This window comes from Eutrigla gurnardus (assembly GCF_963514095.1).
Source record: "Eutrigla gurnardus genome assembly, chromosome: 10".
NCBI lineage: Eukaryota > Metazoa > Chordata > Actinopteri > Perciformes > Triglidae > Eutrigla > Eutrigla gurnardus.
The window spans coordinates 1,279,352-1,307,310 of NC_139924.1; the positions used below are offsets into that span (position 1 = coordinate 1,279,352).

General features: G+C 42.9%; 1 protein-coding gene and 1 long non-coding RNA gene across 7 annotated transcripts in view; one reads left to right on the forward strand and one right to left on the reverse strand.

Annotated features, from left to right (window-relative positions):
• The window catches only part of LOC311020139, a 452,545-nt gene that overhangs the window by 357,826 nt on the left and 66,760 nt on the right, over window positions 1–27,959 (reverse strand). The window lies entirely within an intron of this gene.
• On the forward strand, window positions 5,190–27,735 carry rnf168 (ring finger protein 168). Of its 6 annotated transcripts, none has more exons than XM_084019979.1 (8): window positions 5,190–5,449; window positions 7,595–7,778; window positions 7,896–8,097; window positions 9,519–9,589; window positions 9,866–10,021; window positions 22,403–22,500; window positions 24,764–24,824; window positions 26,559–27,735. In XM_084019979.1, exons 2-8 carry the CDS (start codon window positions 7,632–7,634, stop codon window positions 27,318–27,320), a joined length of 1,497 nt encoding a protein of 498 aa, XP_083876105.1. In that variant the 5' UTR covers window positions 5,190–5,449; window positions 7,595–7,631; the 3' UTR covers window positions 27,321–27,735. The 6 variants fall into 6 exon arrangements, with proteins under 6 accessions (XP_083876105.1, XP_083876107.1, XP_083876106.1 ...); XM_084019981.1 differs by having other exon boundaries at window positions 7,613–7,778; XM_084019980.1 differs by having other exon boundaries at window positions 5,190–5,439.

The window sequence follows — 27,959 nt, forward strand, 5'->3', positions numbered from 1 at the left end:
TATTCGGAGGGACAGAAAGCGTGCCGTTACCACACGGGCTCGCGTGAATGAACTGTCGTTTATTCCGCGAGACCGGTCTTTTAACTGATAGTAGAGGCTTTCTGAGCTCGCGAATATGGCGGAGGTTAGTCGCAAACACTGTTACAGAAATCAACCCAGCTGGGTACACATCAGTATTCAAATACAGCAGCACATGAACCAACGGACTCGGCGGTCCGCGATCAGAACTTAAAACACATTAACAAGAATTACAAGCATATCCTACACTATCACTTGTGTCTCTGCCCAGACTGATAGCCTCTTACTGGTATCGTTGCGTAAGACGATGACGGCGTTCCGTAACGGCGGTGGTTCGTGAGTCCCCGGCGTCAGCGGGGGACGTGATGAGTCGGCTTCGTCCAGACGAGAGCGGAGCGGGTTTCCTCTCGTTGATCAAACTCAAATAAAGAAAACAGTCCGTGTTTCTTTCTTCCACGGACGGCGATATAATCGCGGCTTGGCGATTTAGTCAGCTTACTTCAGACAGCGTCTGGTAGCTGGACGGCAGGAACCGGCTTGGTTCCTCTTGTTGCAGCGGTGCGCTGCGGGAGGGGGTCGCCTCCCGTTGCAACGTGGTGTTGCGCCGGTTGTAGGAAGAGGCCAGTAGGAGTCGGAGTAAGAGTGAATAAGAGAGCGTTCTCCGGGCGGCTTCGGTTTATAAAGCTCAGGCCGCTCCAGGGGACCCCCCCGGGGTTCCCTGAAGATGTCAGCCAATAGGATGGTTGGGTGGCGTCGCATCTCTCACCTGGGTGAGATGTGAAACTAAAATGGCGGTGTAGTTTTTAATCCCCTTTGTCCCTTTGTCCTGGCCGCATGTGTGGGCTTCTGTAGGCCGCATTGTGTAGTCCTAACGGTTAGGTCCCAACACCAGGCAAGAGGAATTGATCTCAGTTGCCATGGCAATTAGTATAATTACAAAGTTTATTCAGTATAACAACTAAAATGAACTCTCAAATGTCCCCATAGACAATGAGGCCACCAGGACCTGGATGGTGAGGAAGCTAGAGTCTTTGGAGGCATCAATACTAGCAAGAGAGCAGTCACTGCACTCTGTTCCAGAGGAAGCTGTGTTGCTGGCACCATGCAGAACAGTCTGTGAACTTGAGGAGTTGGACAGGATCCTGGCTCAAGCGGAGAGGATCACAAAATTGTAATTAATTAATTCGTTGACACCTTTTTGCTGTGTTCATGTTATTGCTGTGCTTTTTCCTTCACTGCCAGCATGTGGTTTGTCTATATTGCTTATTCACACAGACTTCCCTGTTGGGTACACCAATCACTTGAGCTCTACTACAGCTATTCACAGTGGACTATTTTTCTTGGACTTTTCTTTTCTTTCAAAGTTGCGGATGAATCTCCCGACATATGGCGCCATGTTTCTGCACCTTTGTATGTTATATTTATTGTTATATTTTATTTATTTATTTTATTTTGTATTGTTATTATTAGTATGGGATAGGTTAATTGATGACTCTAAATTGCCCGTAGGTGTGAATATGAGAGTGAATGGTTGTCTGTCCAGGGTGTACCCTGCCTTCGCCCAAAGGCTTATTAAACCGAGATAGTTAGGGAGAACCATAAACCTACAAAGGTGTGTGTGTGTGGGGGGGGGGATTACAATGCAACCAAAAGAGAACCATGAACTAACCTTCTACAAATGTTGGGGGAACATTGTTGAATGTTCAGAGAACCATAACATGTTACAAACGTTACGTTAGGAGAACGTCAACAAACTTTCCATATCCAACCAGGGGGGAACCAAAGGGGAACCCAAACCTCACCGAAATATAACAGTCAGGGAACATTACTGCAGCTTGGACCTAACGTTCTGATAACGTTCTGGGAACGAAAAACCCAGGGTTAATCCTGAAATTACCTCATTAAGCCCAAATCCTGCTTCCTAGTACAGGCCTCTGGTAATCACAGGTGATGAGGATCACCTGTGTCAATCAGCTGACACTGCTCCTGAGCTGTCTCCACACACCTCTCTCTCCTGCAGCCAGATGCTGCACCACACCCATCTCCACATACTGCTAACTGTAACAATTCACCTTATCTAAGATTATCAGGGAAATATTAGTAACACGGAAATTTAGGAAGCAGGTGGATCTGATGTAAAAAGACACCAGGTTGCTTCCAAAGTTAAGCATATTGGAGCAAGACATTAAATCAAATCACATCCAACCTGGATGGCACTTAGAGAACAAAGAGTGTGGGTGACATGAGTGTGCCGACCCTTCTAATTTAATAAATCCAATAGGCACAGTTCCTTAAGGAATAATCCACAAATAATAGAAAAGGGTTTGAAGCAGGTGAGGCATGTTGAGATGCTGCTGCTACTACCAGTCATACTAGTACTCCTACTGCTACTACTAGTACTACTACTGTGACTACTTTTACTGCTTCTGCTATTGTAACTATTACTACTACAAGTTATATTACTGCAGATGCTGCTTCTGCTACTACTTCTACTATGTATACAAACTATTGCTGCTGCTTCTACTCCTGCTACTACTACTACTGTTCAGAGATGGACAGAGTACTCGACCCCAGTACTTGAGTAAGAGTACAAATACTACTGGTCTACTCCGTTACAAGTAAAAGTAGCTCAGTCGACATGGTACTCGAGTAAGAGTAAAAAAAGTACTTGCTTCTAAAGGTACTTGAGTATCCAAAAGTACATGCTTTTAAATTTACTTTAAGTAAAAGTAAGAGTAAATTTCAAATAAAATGAATGGTTCTAGGCTTAACATAGTTAATAAATATTTGTGTAAAAAAGTATTTGGGGGTTTATGTCTTCCTGCACCACCAGTAAATACCAACCACTGCTATGCGCTATACAGTCACACAAGATAAGTAAAATATAATACAATACATATACCTTAAACTAGTATGACTAGATTAACATAATGTATCTTACGGTGTAATATTGCCAAGGAAACTGCACTGTCGTAGCTATGTTCGATGCTGCAAAGCTACAAGCTCACAAACGCATAACTTCTGACTTCTGCTATGAGCCTGCCTGTTAATCAGGCATGCAAGGATGTTGTACGACAAAGTATACATCCAGCTTATTCAGCCCAAAAGCAACGTTCCCCCAGCAGCGTTCCCCCACTGTTGCTGTAACGCTTGCCCCTGGGTGATGTTGGGAATTTGAAATTGTGTTGACTCTTGAAATTTTGAGCGTATTCTAGTCCTGCTCAATGTGTTAAGTGTCCTGAGATGACTTCTGTTGTGATTTGACACTATAAATATAATTGAATTGAATTGAATTGAATTATACTAGAACAGCATTTCCCAGTAATATGGCAAATGGATTAACTAAAGCAAAGCAAGGGGGTCGACAAAAGTTTGGTGAGTGTTAATAACAAATAACGTTACGTTATGAGAGCGTTTCATTCGGCCATCGTTTCAAACCACAACACACACACACACACACACGCACACACACAGTGCCACTTCCTACAAAATGTCATTTTTGTGATCAACACACACTCACATTCTCACAACATGATAACATTGACCGAGATGTTATCATGTTGAAAAACATGGTGAAAGTCTGGTTAACTTACGTCAACATGTTTCTTTAAGTCGGACGAGTTGTTGAAAGCAGAGATGTAGTTTTCCTTCGGCAAAAACAATACACATATACACAAAAATATATGACTGTTTGTCTGTGTCCATGTTTTTTACTCTGTAAAACTCAAACATGGAGTCCAGATAAGGCCAAGGATTTTCTGAAAGTTCCTCCGGATCATTCTCACACTCAGTCTGAGACTCAGCCATTGTTGCGGTTTTGTGTTGACAAACACAGTCGAGAGCGTGGCTACTTTGGCGGTATCCTTATGGGGAGGGATTACGTATTTCCGCTTTTACGTAGATCCCAGTGGAGAGCATGCACTGTGATAGCTTTCCGTCTTTGACAAACAGCTTATGTCCAATAGTATTTTTTAAAAAAAGAAAGAAAAATAAAAGAGCAGACCTGAAAGTAACGAGTACTTTTCAGCCTTTCTAGAAATTAACTTGAGTAAAAGTAAAAGTATTTGTCTTGGAAATGTATTCAAGTAAGAGTAATAAGTACCAAATAAATCTAATACTCAAGTAAAGTACAAGTCCTCTGGATATGTACTTAAGTACAGTACTTAAGTAAATTTACTCCGTTACTGTCCACCACTGCTACTGTTACTGTTCCTGCTATTGCAAGTACTGCTGCTTCTACTGCTACTACGGTCATTACTGGTAATACTGCTGCTACACGACTACTTGACTGCTGCTGCTGCTTCTTCCACTACATCTGCAAAAGCTTTTTCTCATGCTGTGACTGCTACTACAACTACTATATTACTACTACTATACTATAACTGCTGCTGCTAATACTACTACTATTGTTGTTGCTGCTACTTTTACTACTACTACTAGGCCTACTTCTGCTACTACTACTAATACTGCTGCTGGTACTACTGCTGCTGCTTACACCTACTACTAGTTCTGCTGCTAGTCCTACTACAACAACTACTCCAACTTCTACTGCTGCTGATATTGTTGATTTTAATACTAAACTACTGCGATTACGGGCTGCACGGTGGTGTATTGGTTAGCACTGTCGCCTCACAGTGTTCAGGTTCGAGTTCCTCATGTGTGGCGTTCTCCCCGTGTTAGTGTGGGTTCTCTGTGGGTTCTCCGGCTTCCTCGCACAGTCTGAAGACATGCAGGATGGACCTGTCTGTCTCTACATGTCAGCCCTGTGATTGACTGGTTACCTGTCTGTCTTTACATGTCAGCCCTGTGGTAGACTGGTTACCTGTCCAGGTAATATCAGCTGGGATCGGCTCCAGCCCCCCCACGACCCTGAATCCAGGATAAGCGGTTGATGATGGATGGACTATTACTTCTTCTCCTTCTGCTACTGTTGCTGCCAATACTAGAAGCGTAGGTAGCTCAATGCCTTTAACCTTTTCAGGCATGTAATTTAACCATTTTGCATTTTCAGCAAAGCTTTGCAATTAATTTTAACTTTTGCTCCACATTTTTCTGGGGGAAATGGCTTTTCTAGTTTTATAATAATACCATGGCTCATAATCCTGATCTACACTCCATACCAGCTGGTGGCAGTAATTCACCAAGTCATTGTTTGCAAACCGTCCATATGGCCCAAGGAAGAACACGAAGGAGAGAATGGAGGGAAGTCATGGCAGAACACGGTTAGAATGCGGGCCCATTCCGTGTTTACAGCTGATTCACGCGGGGGTTCTGTGATAGCTGACCACAGTAAAGCTCCGGTTCACCGGGATGCTCTACAGTTTAGCTGGAGTACTCAAGTGCTAACTGTTAGCCGCTAACACACTGGCCTGCATTTGACGTCAGCTAACTTTAGCACTGACGGAAGTATCAAACATACAGGTGAACGGAGGTCAGATGAGTACTAAACTTACTTCAACAGTACTATTGATTGTTAACGTTAATCTTTGTCTATCTGTGTTAATCCGCTGAGACATCAGGTGGGTTCCCGTAAAAGGCGAACTAACGTAAGATGCTAACGTTAGCAGCTAGTTAGCTTAAACTTTTGCTGAACACAACACTGCTGTTTCTTTATGCTCCGTTAATCCGTAACAGTTCGTGACAAATTAAACATGAAATCTGTATTTTTAGATGTTATTTTGATTTGTAACGTTAACGTTATTATTTTATTTACCCCCATAGATACTATTTGGTTGTTTATGCATATCAAAAATATAAGACATGTCACATTTTTTATGTGCACAAACATTTTTTATAAATCATTTTTTCTCAATTTGAGTAGCTTATAGTGCTGAAGTGGAACTTTTCAGGAAAGAGATCTATCCCGCAGAATTGTATAAACTGACAAAACCATTTGATTGTGTCTCCTGGTGTTAGAAAGCCATGAAATTGGCACTGTGGTACTAAGTGAATTGTAACAAGGCTAAATGAGGCTTCTTGTGAGACTTTAATAGTGATAAGGTTATTTATTCATATAGATGTACACACTAAGTAATACTTGTGTATATGATTGCATGTTATAAATTATAACAAATGTGTTCAGTCGAGTAGCATCTATCTAGTACACTGAATACAAAGACAATGAGTCATTTTTACAACTTCTAAGAAAACATGTTTTCATGCCTTTACATCTGTCATGTCAGGCAATATATAGTATTCAGAGGCACAACACAACATACAATTCTTAGAAAACAGATCTTGAACTTGCTTAAAGTCATGCTGTGACCGTTGATACATCCAGGGCTTCAACCACACGAATAATTTTAGTCTTATCAGTTATCAATCTTTTTTTGTATGATTTATGAAATAAAGCCAGAATTGATAGTTTGGTTATTTCAATTCATCCTTTTTTTTTTTTTTTACTGAAATCAGATATAATAAACAGATAAAGATAATATAACTGCATAAAGATCATATAAACAACACATTTACCAACTCCAATCAGATATGATTAACTGATATAATAAACCGATAAAGATAATATCATATCATAAAGATCATATAAACAACTGTCTCCTTTACAGCTGCAGCTGTGTTGCTCCGCTTTCTAAGGAGGAGCTTGTTTTCTCCATAAACGCAAAGTAATATCTCCCGGTTGCCATGGTGTATCGTAGTATTGGAGCTCCATTGATGATGGCTTTGTAGAGTCGGCAGGCATGCGTGTTACTCAGAGTTTACATCCTCAGAGTTGATTGAACTAATTCAGAACTGCTGTTCTGGAACCCAAAACTCAGAGTTGGTCGACACAGGGTTCGGTTTAGAGCAGAGGTTGCGCTAGACTTTTTCGTTGTCTGTCATTTTGACTGACAGGGTCATAAAAATCCTGTCATAATCTACTTTTACCGGTCACTTGAATTTTTTAAATGATAATGACATATTCAATTGCATTTAATTTTTATTCATTTTTAATGAATATTCAGTCCAAACAAGCTGAACAAATAATCCACACCGTGGATACACACATCAAGCAGAAGAATATGTAACTTTTCTCCGCAGTAACAAAAACATCTGACTGTGTGGCCCCAGAAGCTACATGAACAATGAACAGTTCACCTGTGGCCTAAACGCACAGTCTCATGCGGCGTTCACACCGGACGCGATAGACGCGCCAGACGCACCATTCGCGCCGCCGCCTGAATCGCGTGTCATCGCGCCATTCACATTGATTTTCAATGTAGAGTTGCCGCTCAATTCGCGTCTATCGCGTCCTGTGTGAACGCCCCTTGACACTCAACTGCTGTGACATTTTTCTTCTTTTCTTCTTTTCTACTTTTCTTCTTCTACAAGAGCCATTTACTGTTATATGCTCTTCGCCACCAAGTGGTCAGGGGTGTGAATTGCAATCTGTCAAAATGACAGATGGCCCTAGGATTTTTCCGTCACCGTTTTAAAAAAACGGTCAATGACGGAAAATATTCGGTTAACGCGACCCCTGGTTTAGAGTTGGTTGAGCCTGCTTTCTGGAATACACCCCAGCTATAACATTTAATTAAATGAAATTGTGATACTGACTGACTACTGGTGACCCCTCCTGCAGAGCTGTGGCCATCTACAGAGGAACGAGGAGGAGTAAGATGGTGTCAGACGTGGAGGTGGAGGTGTCAGACAGTGGAGGAAGGAGCCGAGGAGGAGCGCTGTCTCTGGATGATTGTCACTGTCCAGTGTGTCTGGAGATCTTTATGGAGCCAGTGACATTGCCATGCACACACACCTTCTGCAAGGTAACAAGGGACTGCTTGCTGTCCTGGTCAATATGTTATGGGAATGTATCGTTGTTGTGACTGCTTGCTGTCATGACTGCTTGCTGTCGTGGTAAATATGATATGTATCCTCATCAGGACTGTTTCCTGGAGTCTGTGGATAAAACCACGCTTTGTTGCCCGCTGTGCAGAAAAAGAGTTTCCACCTGGGCCCGACTGAACAGCAGGAACAAAACTCTGGTGAATATGCAGCTTTGGACACAGATCCAGCTCTGCTTCCCTCTGCAGTGTCAGCGTCGCCTCAACGGGCAGGACACTGTTGTCGATGACAACCCCGGAGGTACCAACACACATAGACATCCCATAATACTGTTATTTTGCATGACGCGTGGTGTTGACTGACTTTAAGTGTGTATTGCAAGATGTCTCCCCAAACTGCTGCTACACCAGTGTTTCCCACACAAACTTCAGCCGTAGCGAGAAAAGGCGGAGGATTTGCTGCTGTGGATCACTCAGTGAAACCTCCATCATAACGAAAACAACAGCCCATAAGGCTCATTCCAAATGAATTGCTACTTTCCTGGAAAGTAGATGAGAGCAACAATCCAGTTAGCCCACGGTTCAATACGTACCTCGGTCCTTGGGTTACGGTTTTCGGTACACATTTTGTGCGTTAGAAAAAAACTTGCTATTTATATATTCTAAAATGATTTCTTTATTTTCTTATAAGCTAAGACTTTTTTTTTTTTTTTACATTCAGACACATTCAAGTGTATTGTTTAATAAAAGTGTGTAAATAAAAAAGAAAATGTAATACTTTCAAATGCAAACGTGCTTCTTAGCCTTGACGACTGGTATCGCGGGGGGGAAAAAGGTAAAACAATTTCAAAAGTAAATGTACATATTTTAAATAAACATAAAGTCACTGTTTTAAATAATCATACCAATAAACATAAAGTCACAGACCTGTACTTCAGTAGCCTTTATATGACGTTCATACAGGGGGCGGTTTGGAGCACTGCTCTTCATCTCCACTCTGACACATAGCTGACCGTCACGGTGAGATAACTCTCTGTTCTCCGACAGGTTGTCTATCCGGGTCAGTGCTAGACTCCACGTCGATGCCTTTCAGTTGTTTTATACGAATTACTTTAGTGCTGAAAAGTGTAGCGCGGATCGAGCGTTTTGATTGGGTGACTGCACTCCACTGCACTTGTTGTGTTCTTGTGTTTTCTGCACTGGTAGAATCGGCTTGTTGGAAGCATCAACGAGAGAAATTGTTTTTAACTGACGGTGTTACCTGCTCAGCCTTCCTGCCTCCAGGACGTTGGAGATTTACTCTGCAGGAGTAACACATGCTGCCTTCAAGTGCTCCTCTAAAGCTCCGACATACCCAATTCAGAGAGAAATACAAGGATGGAAATGTGAAATTACATGAAATCTTATTGCAAAACCGAAAATACCTCAATACACAAGTGCGTATTGAACCGTGCATGGTGTACCGTTCGATATTATATTGAGAACCGTTGCATCCCTAATATACAACGAGCGTGATGCTTCACTTAGAGTTCTGCTGTCTATTAGGGGTTAAGCACTGCAGCTGCTGTGCTAACGTTACACACTTGCATGCGTACTATAGCCACAGAGCAACTTATCAGGGCTTGCTCTCTTCGGTCCAGCCAACAGTAGAGTCACTGAATTATACAGGAAGCTCCATTATCACCAGAAATAATTTCTAAATATTAGAGTGTTTGTGTGTAGTGTCTGTGTGTTTTCCCAGAGTGTGTCAGCCTGGAGAGCTGAAGCAGGAATATGAGGACCAGGTTACCAAAGTGAGTTTACTCTATAGTAATAAATATGTATGTAAGTCAGTGTTTATGGAGCAATATTTTGATATTCACATATTTGTATCAACTAACTGTCCCTTTGAATATCTGTTTCTATTTAATCATTTCAGACTAAGTTCTGGTTGTTGTTTAAAAGATTTCAGTCTTGTGATATAAATAATTGATAGATTTCATCCATACTGGACATGTTTGGCTGCATTTTATTTGTAATTCAGTTGGTTCAGTTCCTTGTTAGTGATGGAGTCTTGTTGTTGGTGTCAGGTGATGGAGGAGAAGCGAGTGCTGGATGAGGAGGAGAGGAGGGCCAGTGAGGAGTACATCCAGAGACTGTTGGCTGAGGAGGAGGAGTTGCTACAGGAGGAGCGGAGGAGGCGTGAAGAGGACGAGAGGCTGGCCCGACAGCTCAGCAGTCAGCTGGTCAGTGCTCTCTCTGAATTTTATATATATATAAACAGGGCTGTAAACTAACTTTTTGGCTCACCTGCCAAGGGGACCGGTAGATGAAAGAATCTACCGGCCAAGTACATTTTTTACCGGCCAAATAATAAATTGCCTCTTTTTGTTGCATATACATCTGTTTCAGTACTTTTCATTGAGATAACAGTATTATAGAGCAGTACATGCTTAGAAAAGAGGCCAAAGTATTATTTAGAAATACATTTTAATATTATTAATTGAATTTCATTCATTCCATCTCAAACATTGCAAATTTAAAACTTTAACAGTGCAAAACTGTGACAAAGGAAACACTCATTAATTACTCATCAGAACTGAATTTCCGCGCTTTTTTTCTTTGGCGTGTGTCCGGCAGACGGAGCAAAACATGACACCCGTCGAGTCGTCGTACTGAAGCCATTCCCTGTCAGTCTTCCACTTCTCACTGAACGTTCTCACTTTTGCTTTTTTCGTCGATGTTTCGCCTTCGTTGTCACCTTCCTTTCCACCTTTCTCCTTTCACCAAGCGCTTCTGCTCAGCTGTTGTTCATTCAGAGCTATTTTTTCATTATGGAGTAAATAACCCCATAAAATTAATACGCCATGTTTCTGTAACCAAGAAGTTTGAACACTTCTTGTATCTATCCGTTACACACACACACACACACACACACACACACACAGAGGGAGAGGGAGAGCAGATATACCGTTGAAATACGCATATTTGTTTATCTACTCTTCACATTTATTAAATGTATCGTCTCTTCCTGTTTCCCAGTGCAAGTTGAGATACACAAATATGATTGCATTTGTCAATCGCGGTATTTTATTTAGAAAATTGCTTTTATTTTGAAAATTGACCGGATTGTCTCGTGTTTCTTTGTGTGATTTACTGCCAGAATTGACGCGTTCGCTTGCGGCACGCGCAAAAAATAGAGCAGACGCCGAAACGATCGCTTCACGGCGTCTGGTGTGAACTACACTATCGCTTAACAGGGGCGCCGAAAGGAAGCGGGCTCCGCTACGCGCCTATTCGCGGCGCTTCCGCGGCCGGTGTGAACCAGGCGTCACTCACTGCGACAAACCTTTAAAGAGCGGTGACGCACACGCTACGTTGCTTCGGGGGAACTATTTTCTACAGCTGTGACGTCGGGGGAGCTACTTCAATGTGACACACAACAAATCACCGGTTTAGCTTGACGTTTGCTACCGTCATAATTTATCAGTTTACAGCTACTACAATGTTTTGTTATATCATGCATAATTTATTGCAAGAGCACGACCATCGGGACAAACATTTACCCGCCCCAGTGGCATGTATCCCTCCAAAATTAAGTCGCCAGGGGAATATTTTAGTCACATTTGGCGAGTGGCGACCGCTAGTTTACAGCCCTGTGTGTGTGTGTGTGTGTGTGTGTATATATATATATATATATATATATATATATATATATACACTCAACAAAAATATAAACGCAACACTTTTGTTTTTGCTCCCATTTTTCATGAGATGGACTTAAAGATCTAAAATTCATTCCAGATACACAATATTACCATTTCTCTCAAACATTGTTCACAAATCAGTCTAAATGTGTGATAGTGAGCACTTCTGCTTTGCTGAGATAATCCATCCCACCTCACAGGTGTGCCACATCAAGATGCTGATCTGACATCATGATTAGTGCACAGGTGTGCCTTAGACTGTCCACAATAAAAGGCCACCCTGAAATGTGCATTTTTTTTGCTTTATTGGGGGTCTGGGGACTCAGAACCAGTCAGTATCTGGTGTGACCACCATTTGCCTCATGCAGTGCAACACATCTTCTTCGCATAGAGTTTATCAGATTGTCCACTGTGGCCTGTGGAATGTTGGTCCACTCCTCTTCAATGGCTGTGCGAAGTTGCTGGATATTAGTGGGAACTGGTACACGCTGTCGTATACGCCGGTCAAGCACATCCCAAACATGCTCAATGGGTGACATGTCCGGTGAGTATGCTGGCCATGCAAGAACTGGGACATTTTCAGCTTCCAAGAATTGTGTACAGATCCTTGCAACATGGGGCCGTGCATTATCTTGCTGAAACATGAGGTGATGTTCATGGATGTATTGCACAACAATGGGCCTCAGGATCTCATCACGGTATCTCTGTGCATTCAAAATGCCATCAATAAAATGCACCTGTGTTCTTCGTCCATAACAGATGCCTGCCCATACCATGACCCCACCACCACCATGGGCCACTCGATCCACAACATTGACATCAGCAAAGCGCTCACCCACACGACGCCACACACGCTGTCTGCCATCTGCCCTGAACAATGTAAACCGAGATTCATTCGTGAAGAGAACACCTCTCCAACGTGCCAGACGCCATCGAATGTGAGCATTTGCCCACTCAAGTCTGTTACGGCGACGAGCTGGAGTCAGGTCAAGACCCCGATGAGGACGACGAGCATGCAGTTGAGCTTCCCTGAGACGGTTTCTGACAGTTTGTGCAGAAATTGTTTGGTTATGCAAACCAATTGTTTCAGCAGCTGTCTGAGTGGCTGGTCTCAGACGATCTTGGAGGTGAACCTGCTGGATGTGGAGGTCCTGGGCTGGTGTGGTTACACGTGGTCTGCGGTTGTGAGGCCGGTTGGATGTACTGCCATATTCTCTGAAACGCCTTTGGAGACGGCTTATGGTGGAGAAATGAACATTCAATGCACGAGCAACAGGTCTGGTTGACATTCCTGATGTCAGCATGCCAATTGCACGCTCCCTCAATGCTTGTGGCATCTGTGGCATTTTGCTGTGAGACAAAACTGCACATTTCAGAGTGGCCTTTTATTGTGGGCAGTATAAGGTACACCTGTGCACTAATCATGATGTCAGATCAGCATCTTGATGTGGCACACCTGTGAGGTGGGATGGATTATCTCAGCAAAGCAGAAGTGCTCACTATCACACATTTAGACAGATTTGTGAACAATGTTTGAGAGAAATGGTAATATTGTGTATCTGGAATGAATTTTAGATCTTTAAGTCCATCTCATGAAAAATGGGAGCAAAAACAAAAGTGTTGCGTTTATATTTTTGTTGAGTGTATATATATATATATATATATATATTAGAGTTGAGCCGGATACTCGGCTGAAACGAGTATCCGGTACGGATAAAGCACTTTTGCCGAGTACGAGTATTATACGAGTAATACGAGTCAATATCTGTGCTCGGATTAAATAAAAATCCTCATTGGGTAGCTGACTGTGTCTGCGTCCTGTGATATGCTACAGCCCCTCCCCTACACACTCGCAGATGTGTTGTTGTGTCCGCTCTGATCACTCACACACAGAACAGCTCTCTGTCTCTCCCTCAGTCACTCAGGTTCGCGGGTCGTTTTCCGTTAATGTTTAGGGTTTCTTTCTTCAGCTTCAGGTTTGTTATTACTTAGGTTGGTACTTACTTATGAACTAGTAGAGTTCTGGTACTTCGTTCAGACGTGGTGCCGACTCGCGTTGCGTCTCTGCCTGTCGGAGATTTTTCTTTTTCTTTTTTTAACCGTCATCTGGCTGCCTGGCTCTAACACTAAAGCTGGTAGTGGTATAAATATTGGAAATCAAGCTACACACACACACCTGGTGTGGGGAAAAAAAAAAAAAAAAAAAAATATATATATATATATATATATATATATATATATATATATATATATATATATATATATATAAAAAAAGATCACACTGATCATAAAAAAAATTAAAGTTAAAAGAAAAAAGTTATTGTTGAGTATGAAAACTCTTGTTCATTACATTTTACTTGATAATTGCAACCGCATGTGTTGTATTCATTGTTGCAAAACTTGTTCTGTAAATAGTTTGTTTGCTATCGTGATCAAAACCATTGATCTGAAGCTCAATGCTGATGCTGTCCTGTAAATAGTTTTCTAATCAGCAATAAATAACAATTTCTGATCAGCCCATATCAATTGCATGCTTAAAATAACATACCAGTTAAAACCTCGCTCATTTCAAGACAACCAGACCCACTTCCGGGTTAAATCCCGCCCACTTCCGGATTAGGCCCCGCCCACTCCGAGTACAGATACAGATAATTCATATGGTTAACAGATACAGATACAGATAATGCTGTACTCGCTCATCCCTAATATATATATATATATATATATATATATATATATATATATGTATATATGTATATATACATATATATATATATATGTATATATGTATATATACATATATATATATATGTATATATGTATATATATGTGTGTGTATGTGTGTATGTGTGTGTGTATATGTATATATATATATGTATATATATAGAGATATAGATAGATCATTTCAAGTGACTAGTGGGAGAAGGCGATAACATAACACAGGCTTTGTCCAGTCATATCCTAATCACCGCACTAACGTAGCCTATAAAATTATTTGTATATTTTTGTGACTGAGTAGTGGCGCTGCCGCACCCCCACTTCCCACGGATATGCACATACAACAGCCATCATGCATGAAAAATAATTGTGAAATCGGTAGGGGTGTAACGGTACACAAAAATCTCGGTTCGGTACGTACCTCGGTTTTGAGGTCACGGTTCGGTTCATTTTCGGTACAGTAAGAAAACAAAATGCAAAATATAAATGTGCTAGTTGTTTATTACTTTTGTGCTTTTAACAGTAGGAACATGCACTGGAGCTAGAATGCTGCTCAAAAATATAAACACAAGTATTTAAAATATGTATTTAAAAAATAAAAATAACAGACTGTTTCTTTAAAAAAATGTCTCCATCTGATGTGCAAAATTGAACAGTTGCAACACTAAATAGTTTCAAGTTGTTGCTCAGATTAAATAACATGAATAAGGCTCAGACTGTTTTTTTAAAAACAAATCTTTTCTCCATCTGATGTGCAAAATTGAACAGGGCAGGGAGAGGCTGTTTAAATGCGGTGGGGAGCTGTGTTTGCACTAACGTTACGCTCGTCTTTCTCCTCGTTGTAGCGATGTTCACGTGGGGGTGGTGCTGTTTCAAATGCGTCAACAGGTTTGACGTGTTGCCAGAAACATACCCGACCTCACATGAACAATGTCGGCAAACCGCTTTGCCGAAGTGTTCCCAAACGGGAGACCTTAATGTCGCGGGAGGGTCCTCCAACTCTGGCTTGTTGCCAACGCTAGCGGCATTAGCCATGACGTCCGCTACTACTGCTGTTTATTGTGTCGCGGTGTGGGCAACTGCGCATGTGCGGCTGCAGCACGCTCCTCAAATGCGGTCCTCTACTTAATATGTCCGTATGAAAACTCGTTCGGTACGCCTCCGTTCCGAACCGAGCACCCCGTACCGAAACGGTTCAATACAAATACATGTACCGTTACACCCCTAGAAATCGGGCTTGAGCTCTTAATTACAGTTAATGTGTCGGGTCGGTCCGGGTTCGGACAGAACGCGCTCGGGTAGGGTCGGGCTTGATTTTCTGGGCCCGAACTAAGCTCTACTTCTCATTAGGTCGGAACTCAAAATACTCTCTCTCTCTCTCTCTCTCTCTCTCTCTCTCTCTCTCTCTCTCTCTCTCTCCTATATAAGTGCATTGCATTTTTTTAATGACGGTATTGAAACTGATACCGTTGCTATTTTTAAGACCCGTGGTATACCGTATTACAGTATTACCGCCAAGCCTACCAGCCATCATACCACTCAGGAAGGAGAAGGCTTCTGTGTCCCAGAGATGAACATGTTTTGGTCCAAAACATGCAAATCAACCCCAGAACAAAAGCTAAAGTCCTTGTGAAGATGCTGGCTGAAGCTGGTAAGAGTGTCATTATCCACAATGACGCAAGTCCTGTACCGACATGAAAGGCTACTCAGCGAGGAAGAAACCATTACTCCAAAAGAAACATAAAAAAAGCCAGATTACAGTTTGCAAATACACACACGGACAAAAACCTTAATTTTTTTGTCCTGTGGTCTGATGAAACTAAAGTGGAACTGTTAGGCCATACTGACCGTCGTTACATTTGGAGGAACAAGGGGGAAGCTTGCAAGCCTGAGAACACCATCCCGACTGTGAAGCATGGGGGTGGAAGCATCACGTTGTGGGACTGTTTTGCTGCAGGAGGAACTGGTGCACTTCATAAAATAGACGGCATCATGAGGAAAGATTATGTGGAAATATTGAAGCAACATCTCAAGACATCAGCCAGGAAGTTAAAGCTTGGGTGCAAATGGGTCTTCCAAATGGACAATGACCCTCAGCATACCGCCAAAAATAGATAAAAAGTGGCTTTCCGGACAACAATGTTAATGTTTTGGAGTGGCCATCACAAAGCCCTGATCTCAATCCCATAGAACATTTGTGGGTAGATCTGAAAAAGCGTGTGTGAGGGAGGCGGCCTACAAACCTGACTCCGTTACACCAGTTCTGTCAGGAGTAACGGGCCAGAATTCCAGCAAACTATTGTGAGAAGCTTGTGGAAGGATACCCAACACATTTGACCCAAGTCATACAGTTTAAAGGCAATGTTACCAAATACTAAGGAAATGTATGTAAACTTCTGTCTTTGAAATAAGGAATACAAATTCAATGTAATATTCTCTCTTACATTCTTTGAGCATTTAGCAAATTTAAATAATTTTGGTAATCCTTACTGACCTAAAACAGGAGAAGTTTAGTCTGATATAACTTTCGACAGTGAGGGGGAAAAAAACCTTTTTTTTATACAGTGTATGTAAACTTCTGGTTTCAACTGTATATACAGTTCTGGAAAAAAATAAGAGACCATTGCAACAGTATCACTTTCTCTGGTTAAACTATATAAATAGGTCTGTGATCAAGTAAAATAAAAAATGTTGCATGTATTCTATTAACTACTTACAAAAATTCAGTCACCAGTGTAACACTGTTGTTGATGATACGGACGAATTACATAAATACGTTCCTGTCTTTCTTATTGCGTCGTTAGCAGCACCGCTGCGTTAGCTTTGCTGTACTTCATACTGTGCTATTTCCCCCTTAATAGTCTGCAATTCACGATTACTGGTTTCATACTAAGGTGTCGGACATACTAATACATGTCCCAGAGTGTTGTGGTGACTAAATGTCATGTTGGTTAGGAGTTCCAGGCACAGCCAGTGTTTGAGTGTTGGCTAATGCTAGTAGAAATGCTGAGCCAACCAAGACCGTTATCACAGTAAACAGCCCGGTTATCTCCAACAACAATCAGGCTTTGTAACCCTTTCCAGACTGATAAATGGCAATTATTTTTCACCTTTTTTACTTTTGATCGCAGCATCATGTGCTGCTTTTCAGACCTTTTAGCTTCACATTGCCAGACCGGTTCTATTTAAGTGTTCGGTTTGAACATGTCTGGCAGGAATCATTCCTGGATGTGTTTGTGAAATTGAATCCATTTGAATTTGGATAGTTTTTTTCGTTCAATAAATAAAATGTTTGTGTGTAAATCAGTGTGACGTTTATAATATATAATTTATTACTTTGACATTTATATTAATAGTTCACAACATCAATATGAGCTTCAGTTTTCCCACTACATATTATTATGAGTATTAATGAATATGAACATTAATGTATTTTTAGTTGTGATCATTTTTTTTGTACACACCAATCACAAAAGACACCAGAAAAAGGGCAAGAAGATTAAAAAATAAATAAAAACCCTGTGGCGACTGAAGTATAGAATTGGTGATCACAGCAGCTCCTTAATTTTATCTACCGTCGCCGGCCATGCTGAACAGTGTTAATTTTGGCGGCTATTTTAGATTTAGTCTTAGTCTTTAGACGAAAATGCTTCTTAGTTTTAGTCACATTTCTGTCATTGTTTACCTTCATAGTTTTAGTCTAGTTTTAGTTGACGAAAAGTAAAAACATTTTAGTACATTTTTAGTCACATTTTAGCACTGCCGCCCCCATGCGTCTGCTTTAAGCTGCCGGTCCATAACTTGGCCTATGTTAAATCTGTTGTCTCATTCTTTTCCTATGGGCTGCATGTGGCGAGCTATTACAACAGGACAATTCCATTCCATCAAGCTTCTAGCTGCTTCTGTCTATGAAATATGGATATTATGTTGGGTAGTGTCCATGGGCAGTTTTGTTGCCAGGAATGGTCCTTTCCACTCCCTGCCCTAAATATGTGTGCATATAGTGTACTTCTTCTGTGCCATTTATGTATTTAACTTTCTCTATCACTACAATTAGGGATGCTCCGATCGATCGGCCGCCGATCGTTATCGGCCGATATGGACCCTAAACAGGTTGATCAGCGATCGGTCAAAGTGCCGATCAGAAAAACCGATCGCATATTTATATATTTTTATTACCCGAGACTGTTTTTCTGCGCCTGACGCAGGGTGGGAATTTCGTGGCCGATGGCCTGTCAAAGTTGCAGTGTAAACAACGCTAGTGATGTGTGGTGGGCTTTTATCAGCCACCCTCGTGCGCACAGTCGGCTCGTCCCGTGTCTGTTGATCAGAGCGCTGCTCCGCTGGGATTGTTCCAAAATACAACCTGCGCAACTTCGCGAGCCGCGCAGGTGAAGTATCAACATCACATGCAAGAACGTCAGCCGTTCGTCAGCTTAATTACAGCCACCCGAGTGGAGCTGAGCGAGCGGGCAGTGGAAGCACACAGCGGCATTTTTATTATTAAAGTACGCTCCGGTTCCCGTCCCGTCCCGCTCCCCGTCCCGTTCCGCTCTGGTGTGCGCACGTTTGTAGTCAAAACGAGCGTAGCTGAACGAGCAAGTGGCCACGAGCGGGCAGCGGATTTTGCAGAGAGCGGAGCGAAGTACAGGGCTTGAAGACCTCCGGCACGATGCCGGAAATCTGGCGTAGCAATATTTTGGTGAAGTGTTTTTTTTTTTTTTTTAACTGTAACCAGTCGTTTAAAGTGATAGTTCCAACTACCAATGGTACTCAAGGTAACCAAGGAGTTCTAGCCAATCAGAGCAGAGTAGGGCGGGCCTTAAGTTTCCAGGCACCTCGGACCGGGACAACGTAGCCAGAGCGATTGATAACATCAGCCCAAAGGCAGCCCTGCACACTTTTCATTCAGACAAACTAATGCGACTGCCACAGTTGTTAGATTTCATCAATGAGACCAACATTAATCTAATAAAAAGAATTTAACCAGCCAGCTGCAAACCTCTAAAAGCGTGCGGATAAGTTACTTGGATCGTTTTTCTCCCCCGGGATGACGACAGAGGTTGGCCCTGGGCGATCAGATCAGTAGACCGGCGCTGCCGCCGCTGTGACAGCCGTTGCCCTGGTCACCGGTCGCGGCTCCCACAGACTCTGCACTGGATTAAACTGTGACTTTCTCACATGAAAAATATTAAAACTGTGACGTGTTAACAGCGCTAAAGCCAGAATTAAAACAGCTTTTAGCAGCTTTACTGCTATCTTTGTCGATTGCCGCGAACTAGCGATAGCGATGCTCATAGGCGTAATTTATGGGGGGGATGGGTGGGTGGCATAATCCAAACCAGCCACCACAACCCACCCAATATGATATCACAATTATTGATATTGAATGTTCAGCATTATAATCACAACAGTGTGGTAGATTTTCTCAATTTACCAGTAAAAAATAGTGACGTTTGTCTGTGCCCCCTCCCGCTCTGAGATTTGGTTTCGCCCACCTTGCCGGACCTGCGCTTCTCTACTGTCTCTCCTGGTCTCTCCCGGTCTCTCCCCGCATCAGCGGTGGTATGAAGAAAGCACGCGAAAAAAAGCAAAAGAATAAAAGTATCTTCCCAACAGGAGGTAGCTACTGCTAGGGCTCCAGTGCCACCACTCACGGTTGCCCCCCCCCAGCCGGCGAGTTTGACAGTGCGTGCGCGTATAGCCCCGTTCACATACGTCGCTATTCGCCCGTCACTCGCTTTCTCGCTGAATTCTACTCGCTGGCAAAAAAAACTCACTGCCGCCGGCGGCGACTTCAAGCGACAACTATCTGTGGAACTCTCTGTTGACGTCAACTGTCGATCATCTCTATTCTACATTGTGATTGGTACTCGCTTCACTCGCATCGCAGAAAGTTAAAATTATTTTATCTCCGATCGACCACATCACATCGCCTGTCCTGGTCCACATTCCGCTAGAACACATTCACATTCATTGACAGTTGTCTCTCAGAGATGGGCAAGTGACGACGTATGTGAACGGGGCTTTAGTCAAAACCAAAACACCAAGGAAGGCTGAGGAATAGTCACCCACTTTTATTATTATTATTATTATTATTATTATTATTATTATCATTATTAATAATAATAATAATAATAATAAACGAATTGTGTTTTAGTCATTTTTGTTCTCATCTTTTCTTGGATGCTTAAACTCCTCAACCCCATTTAGTATGTCAACATTTGTATCAGTACCAGCAGTTTGTAAGAAATTGGTCAGTAATTGATATGTCATATTTTGTTTCTCAGAATTCACCAAATTGATGCATTAAAATGAAATTATTCAAAATTTTCTCCCGGGGGGGCATGCCCCCGGACCCCCCTAGAGGATCGCAATCCCCCCACCATAGTCTCCAAAGATCCTGTGGAAAACATTACAAACCCATTTGTAATCGGGACAAAATACTTAAAGTTAGAGACAATTAAGGACCATGAGTCCTAACAAGAACACTTGCACACACTTTAATGTGTATTTTGTACACGTTCAAGACCCATTTTTATGCATTTTCTGAGTCGGTCAACTTTATTTTAGGCACAAACTATATATCTGGGCTGGTAAACCCAAACCTGCCGCAGTGGCTGGTGGCCAAAGAATATATATATATATATATATATATACACACACCTGCTTCACAGGTGGAAATCTCAACCACCCCAATGTTCAACTCAAAGTTACGCCCTTGGTGATGCTAATTTCTGAGGTATTATACGTTAGCATTAAGCTAGCGGACTTTATGCTTAGTGATACTGGCTGTGTGTGTTTTGAATGTTGTTTCAAACTATAATGTGGGTTTACTCTCAAAGTGCACCAGATTAATTCATTTAGATTGCAAATGTTCAGAATTTTCTTCTCCCCAATGCATAAAAAAATTTCAGGCACATGATTTTTTCCTGCTTCAAGCCCTGGAAGTACCGGTCCGGTTCCGCTCGGCTCACACCGCGAGTCTGAAGCCCAATCCCGACCCAGAATCCTGCTGTGTCCTACACAGTCATCGACAGTATGTTCAGTCATAAAACAGCTCTATTATTATTATTATAATTCTCCCATCCATTCTGTGATTGGTGATTGGTGATCGGTATCGGCCGATTTATGATTTCTGTGATTGGTGATTGGATCGGCCCCCAAAAATGCTGATTGGAGCATCCCTAGTTTTATTAATTTTTTTTTCTTAATGCATTGCCAAAATGTATATGATCGGGAATGATCGGAATTGTATCGGGAGAAAAAAAAAGTGATCGGATCGGGAAATATCGGGATCGGCAGATACTCAAACTCAAACGATCGGGATCGGATCGGGAGCAAAAAAACGTGATCGGGACAACCCTAACTACAATAACTCTTTGACCGTCATTTGCTCTGCTGTCAACTCCTCCGTGTCTCCCGTTTGAGCAAATACAACAACTCATGGCCAAGCGTAAATCAGGCTTTCCGATTGGCTGTAAAAGCCGTTACGGGAGCCAATACGAGCGTCCGATGCATAAACGTGACTCTATACGTCACTAGCAAGATGGCGGATGAAAATAATGATCGATATACGTACACACAACGGAGAAATGTGCCACGGAGACGAGGAAACATCTAGTCACATCTTTACAACTATTCGTTTTGTTGTCAGAAATAAATCGCTCACATGAACAAGCAGGGTACTGTTGTTTAGCCCTGTTTCTCTAGTTTAAGAGGGAAAAAAAGCATTTTTTTTTTAATGTCCGTAGAACACACCATTAACATTTTAGTCCCGTCCCGTCTCGTTAACGAAAACAAAGCAGACATCTCGTCATAGTTTTTATCATCAAGGATCTATTATTAACTCGTCATCTTCTCGTCTTAGTCATAGAAAAAATGCTTTTGACGAACATATTTCGTCATAATTTTCGTTAATGAAATTAACACTGATGCTGAAATATTCCCAGCTCCAGTACCATGTACTCTTTCCACTGATAGTTCCACAGCAATAATATCAACAAATGTTAATTCATTGGATTTGACCATTAATATAGTTCACTAGATTATTAATCAGTGGCTTTTACATGAATTGTTAACTATACTATTAATCAATATGAACATGAATAGTTCACTATATCATTTATCAGTGTGATGCTTACATTAATGGTTCACTCTATTATTGATGTCGTCCTTCTCCTCTTGTTATTTTTCCTGCAGAACTCTGCTCCTGTCTCTCAAGATAACGTTGGCGGTGCTATTGTCACTCCAGCGAAGAAGAAGAAGAAGAAGGAAGTCAGCGCTGGACAGATGGAGAGGTAGGTCCATTTGTTATTTCAGATACCAGTGAAGTGATGACTTTGGGTTGGATCTGTGAGAGGAGCTGAGTTTCTGATTAGAAGTGTGTTGTCTGATGATGATGATGATGATGATGATGATAAGGGTGTGGTATGTGGTCTCTGTGTGTTTCAGGCTCATGTGTAAATTTAATTTTAATTAGTGCCATATCACAACAAAAGTTATCTCAGGACACTTAGACATACATGGAGCAGGGCTAAAGCATGCTCATGATGTTCAGAGTAGGGATGCTCTGATCGATCGGCCGCCGATTGCTATTGGCCGATATGGACCCTAAACAGGTTGATCGGTGATCGGTCAAAGTGCCGATCAGAAAAGCCGATCGCAGCTGGCGAGCGGGCAGTGAAAGCACACAGCGGCATTTGTATTATAAAAGTAGTGGTCCGGTTCTGTCCGGTTCCGCTCTGGTGTCTGCACATACTTCTAGTCAACACGAGCGGAGCTGAGCGAGCAAGTGGCCACGAGCGGGCAGCGGATTTTGCAGAGAGGGGCATTGCTATTATAAAAGTACCAGTCCAGTTCCTCTCCAGTCCCACTCACACCATGAGTCTGAAGCCCAAGCCCGACCCAGAATCCCCCTGTGTCCTACACAGTCATCAACAGTATGTTCAGTCATAAAACGGCTCTATTATTATTACTATTATTCTCCCATCCATTCTGTGATCGGTGATCGGTATCGGCCGATTTATGATTCCTGTGATCGGTGAACGGATCGGCGTCCAAAAATGCTGATCGGAGCATCCCTAGTTCAGAGTCAATGATTTTCAAAGTACCAACATCACCCAGGATCAAGCGTTACAGCCTGGTGAGAAAAAACTGCCTTAACAGGCTTTTAGGCAGAAATATCTGGTGGCAGGCGCAGCCAAGTTAACATAGACACTGCTAGACAAGAAAACACAGGAATAATCCCAGGAGGAGTCGAGTTAGTAACAGTAAACCTGAGCCAGCCCTAACTATAAGCGTTGTCAAAGAGAGGTTTTTAGCCTACTCTTAAATGTGGGAACAGTGTCTGCCTCCCGAACCGGAACCTGAATACGGTTCCACAGAAGAGGAGCTTGATGACTGAAAGCTCTGGACCCTGTTGTAATTTTGGAGACTTTAGGATCTACAAGTAACGCTTTATTCTGAGAGCGTAGTGCTCTAGGAGGACAGTAGGGTTTAATGAGCTCTTTAAGATATGATGGTGCCTGACCATTAAGAGCCTTGTAAGTGAGGAGAAGGATTTTAAATTCTATATTGGATTTTACGGGGAGCCAGTGCAGAGAAGCTAATACAGGAGAAATGTGATCCCTTCTTCTAGTTTTAAGCCCTGTCCACACGAAAACGTTTTTGTGCGTAAACGCATAAGTGCGTTTCGGCTGGCCATCCATACGGATCCGGCGTTTTTGCGGCCTGAAACGCACTTTTTTTAAACCAGCTCTCAGGGTGGAAAAGAAAAAAACGGCACCCCTCCGTTTCGTGTTTGTTTTCGTGTGGACGGTGAAAACGAATACGCTGACGTCATCGCCCCACTCCTCGACCCTCGAGCCTGACTTCTTCCCCCGCGACGTCTCCTAACAACAACAAATAATGGCGGCCTACGTGCTCATAGCAGATATTTTGCTCGTCTGTACGTCGGCGTATCAGGGCCACTGTATGAAAAACAACAGAGCCGAGAGAGGGGGGCAATATTCCGGGGGAAAAGTCGCAGATTTGCTACTTTATTATGATGCTAACAAACAACCACTAGCTAACATCCCATGAATGTAGACATTTCTTTGTCTAAATAATCCATCCCAACGTGTGACAACGCCTCGTCAAGGTCCTCAGGGTGATGGCTTTTGATGCTTATTGTTGGTTTTATTGATACAGGCTAAATTGTCATCTTATGGGTGTTTATTGATCGAGTGGTCGGGCGGAGATTAGCCGTAGCTCTCACGTGTTGCCATAGCAATGGCAAACATCCGGTCAAGCTCCGTATCTTCTTCTGCATAATTGTAGCAGAAACAGCGCCACATATAGGCCTGGAATATGTACTACAGCGCGCTGAGTCGTTTTCAGTGGATTCGTCTGGATGCAGATTTTCTTGAAACGACTCCTCGTATTAACCATTTTCTTGTTCGAGCCTTTCAGCAGCTACCAGCAGAATATTCAGGGAGTATTGCTCTTTAATCTGTGTTGTTGTGTTGTATCTAACAGATGATGATGTGGTTTGTGGTCTCATGTGGTCTCTTTGTATTTCAGGTTCTTGTGTCCTCTTCCCTCCAACAGCAGCTCCTCAGACTGCAGCTTTATGGCCAACAAGGTGAACAGCTGATTTCCAGCAGCAGCATGTTGTTACAACTAGGGATGTCCCGATCCGATATTTGGATCGGATCGGCCGCCGATATTAGCAAAAAATGCATATCGATATCGGATCGGCCTGCACGGGAAAATCCAGATCCGGAATCCCGATCCAGTTTTTTTTCAAAACTCCGGTCCGTGTTTTCCAGCGCACCGATGTAGGTAATCCATTCCAGTTTTGTTTCCGTTTTTCCCCAAAGTCCGGTCCGCGTTCTCCAGCACACCTAGCGCACACCTCGCGACCTGTCCAGCATCCACTAAACAACAACAAGACGGCCTTGCATGTCCAGTGTTTCCCCTACCATTGTACAGGCCATAAAAACAATATGCCAAAAATAAGCCACCTATCAATTCACTCATAAATCAATAAACATTGACATTAGGAGCGCCTCCGCGCAGCACAGTAGACTTGCTCCGCAAGACGCGCAGCCACAACAATCCTCGCCGCGCGCTCCCGCTACGTTCTTCTTCGTGTACTTTACGCGCTTGATGTTGTTCTGATGCCGCTCTGCCTCGTTAAACCACCACGATGTCGCATTCTACTTTGAAAACACGGAGTTGACACTGTATTTTGATAAGCTGTTGCACTCTTCAGACTCGTGGTGTGAGCGGAACCGGACAGGAACCGGACCGGTACCGGACAGGTACCGGGACCGGTACCGGACAGGAACCGGACAGGAACCGGACCGGGACCGGTACCGGACAGGTACCGGAACCGGACCGGTTCCGCGCTGCCTGATCGCACAGATCCGCTCGTGCGCACATGCGCTGATGCAGGTCGAGTGTTGTCGATAAATATATGCACTTCTTCAAAACAACATCAAGCCATATTGCGTGTGTAGTATTAGGACGTGATGACGTGTGTACGGGCTAAAGCCCGTTTGGGCTGGAGCAGTGTGAATGCAAAGCAAGGGACTCCCTGTGGGGGGAGGATTGTTTTTGATAAGCTGTGGAACTCTGGCTGTTGAGTAAACCTATAACTAATATATTGATAAAATAAGACAATATATGCACTCATGTCGTTATAGTGTTTTACAGTATCTGTAGCTATTAATGCGATGCTCATCATTTTCCAGACATATTTTTCCGGCCACTAATTTTGGATCATTTCCATCAACCGGCATCTTTAATCTTTAATACATGCTTGGATCGGCCGGTATCGGTATCGGCCGATACTAAAAGCTACAATATCGGTATCTGATCGGAAGTGCAAAAAGCTGGATCGGGACATCCCTATTTACAACTGAACTTCCTCCATTTAACATGACAAAGTTCTTCTTCTGGAATTGTCAAAAGGTGTTAAATGAACAGTAAACATTAACATTGAATCTTGTAACCAAAGTCTTCACACCAAACTGACATTTAAGATGACATGTGACGGTAAACCAAGCCAACCAGTTTTTATGCTAAGCTAATCTAACTTGTGGTTGTGTGGCAGCTGCGACTCGGGCTAGTCGTCATTTAACCAAAAGGTTGGCGCTTCCATCCTTGGTTCATACTGTCAGTATCTCCCCAGTGTTTCACAGCAGCCCACTGCTGCTGATGCTGAGGGTGTATAAATGCAGAGGTCAACGGTCATGTATGTGTCGATTTGAAATGAAGTTTAAGCTGCTACTGTAAATTGAGAGAGAAATACATTTTGATGCTGTAGAATTCAAACTGAAAACAAATTTCACTCTTTCACTTCCTGTTTCAGGAGAACATCCTTCTCTCTCAAGTTGCACTACAAGTGGAGTGCCCTGTGGAGGTCCAGCTTCACCCCAGGTCTCACAGAAGTCACCTAACTGCGGGTGAAGGACCTTTAACGTCCAAGAGGAAGAGCTCGGAGATGGAGACATCGGAGGAGGAGGAAGAGGAGGAGGAGGTGACGGTCACCAAACGAGGCTGTCCCTCCTCCTCCACTCTGGCGGGAGTGGGATTTGCTGAGCCAGGGATCACTGGGGGGGAGGTAGAGCTGCAGAGCAGATGGCAGCAGGAGGAGCAGGACCGGAAGCTGGCTCTGCTCCTGCAGAAGGAACTGGACCAGGAGGAGAGGCAGAGAGCCACCGACAGACGCAAAGGATCCTCCGATCCTTACCTGCTCCGCCAGAACAGCAGAGGGAAGGTGGAAACCAACAGCTCCGACACACCCACCAGGAGGTCTTGGTCGTCCTCCAGAAGGACGAGCAAGACCTCCACCCCCTCTTCTGCAACGACCTCCACCCCCTTTTCTGCAACGCCCTCCACCCCCTCTTCTGCAACGACCTCCACCCCCTCTTCTGCAAAGATCTCCACCCCCTCATCTGCAAAGACCACCACCTCCATCCCTGCTTCATCAGTAAAGACTAAAGAGACCTCCTCCTCCAGTCCCTCCAGCAGAGGCAGCAAACAGGTCACTCTGACTGAGATGTTCTCCGGCGTGAGCAGCAGAACTACTTCTGGACTGTGTCCCAGCAGAGCTGAGCCTGACATTTCCTAAAGGCCACAATACAGAGGATATCCCTTTTTACCAAAAGAACATGAACGTTCCTCTGGCCTCATCAGTCTCCACTGGTACCAGACAGAACGATTACAGAAGCCATTCATGGTGTGTGGTTACTGTTGCAGCCTGAGGGGGCCGCTGCTGTCACTACAGACTAAACCCACCGGAGATCATATCACACCTGCTGTGAGAACAAATAAAACTGTTCAACAGGCAGTTGTTTGAAATGAATGTGTCTCAAAGGACAAAGAAACTGACATTTAACATATTTAAACCTTTAAAAAAAATGACACATTAGCTCACAATAGTTTGTTGAAAAAGTGTATTTTCTAAAATGAGTTTGAACCATTTTCTTTTCTCAGATTAAAGGCAAAAATGTGCCTCGATTTTAATCAATAAAAGTGAAAGCTGATTGTTTCAGTTGAGCTTTCATTTATTACATTTACTACCGCTCTTTTATCAGGATACTAGTCTTATTATTATTAGGGCCCGAGCGCCGACAACGTCGGGCAGCGAAGCCCTATTGAAACTGAACGGATTATTATTATTTTTCTTTTTATTATATCGCAAGTTCGACGGCCTTTTTGGGGGCCTTATCATATTCAGAAGTTGAAAATAATTTCTGAGCTCATGGGG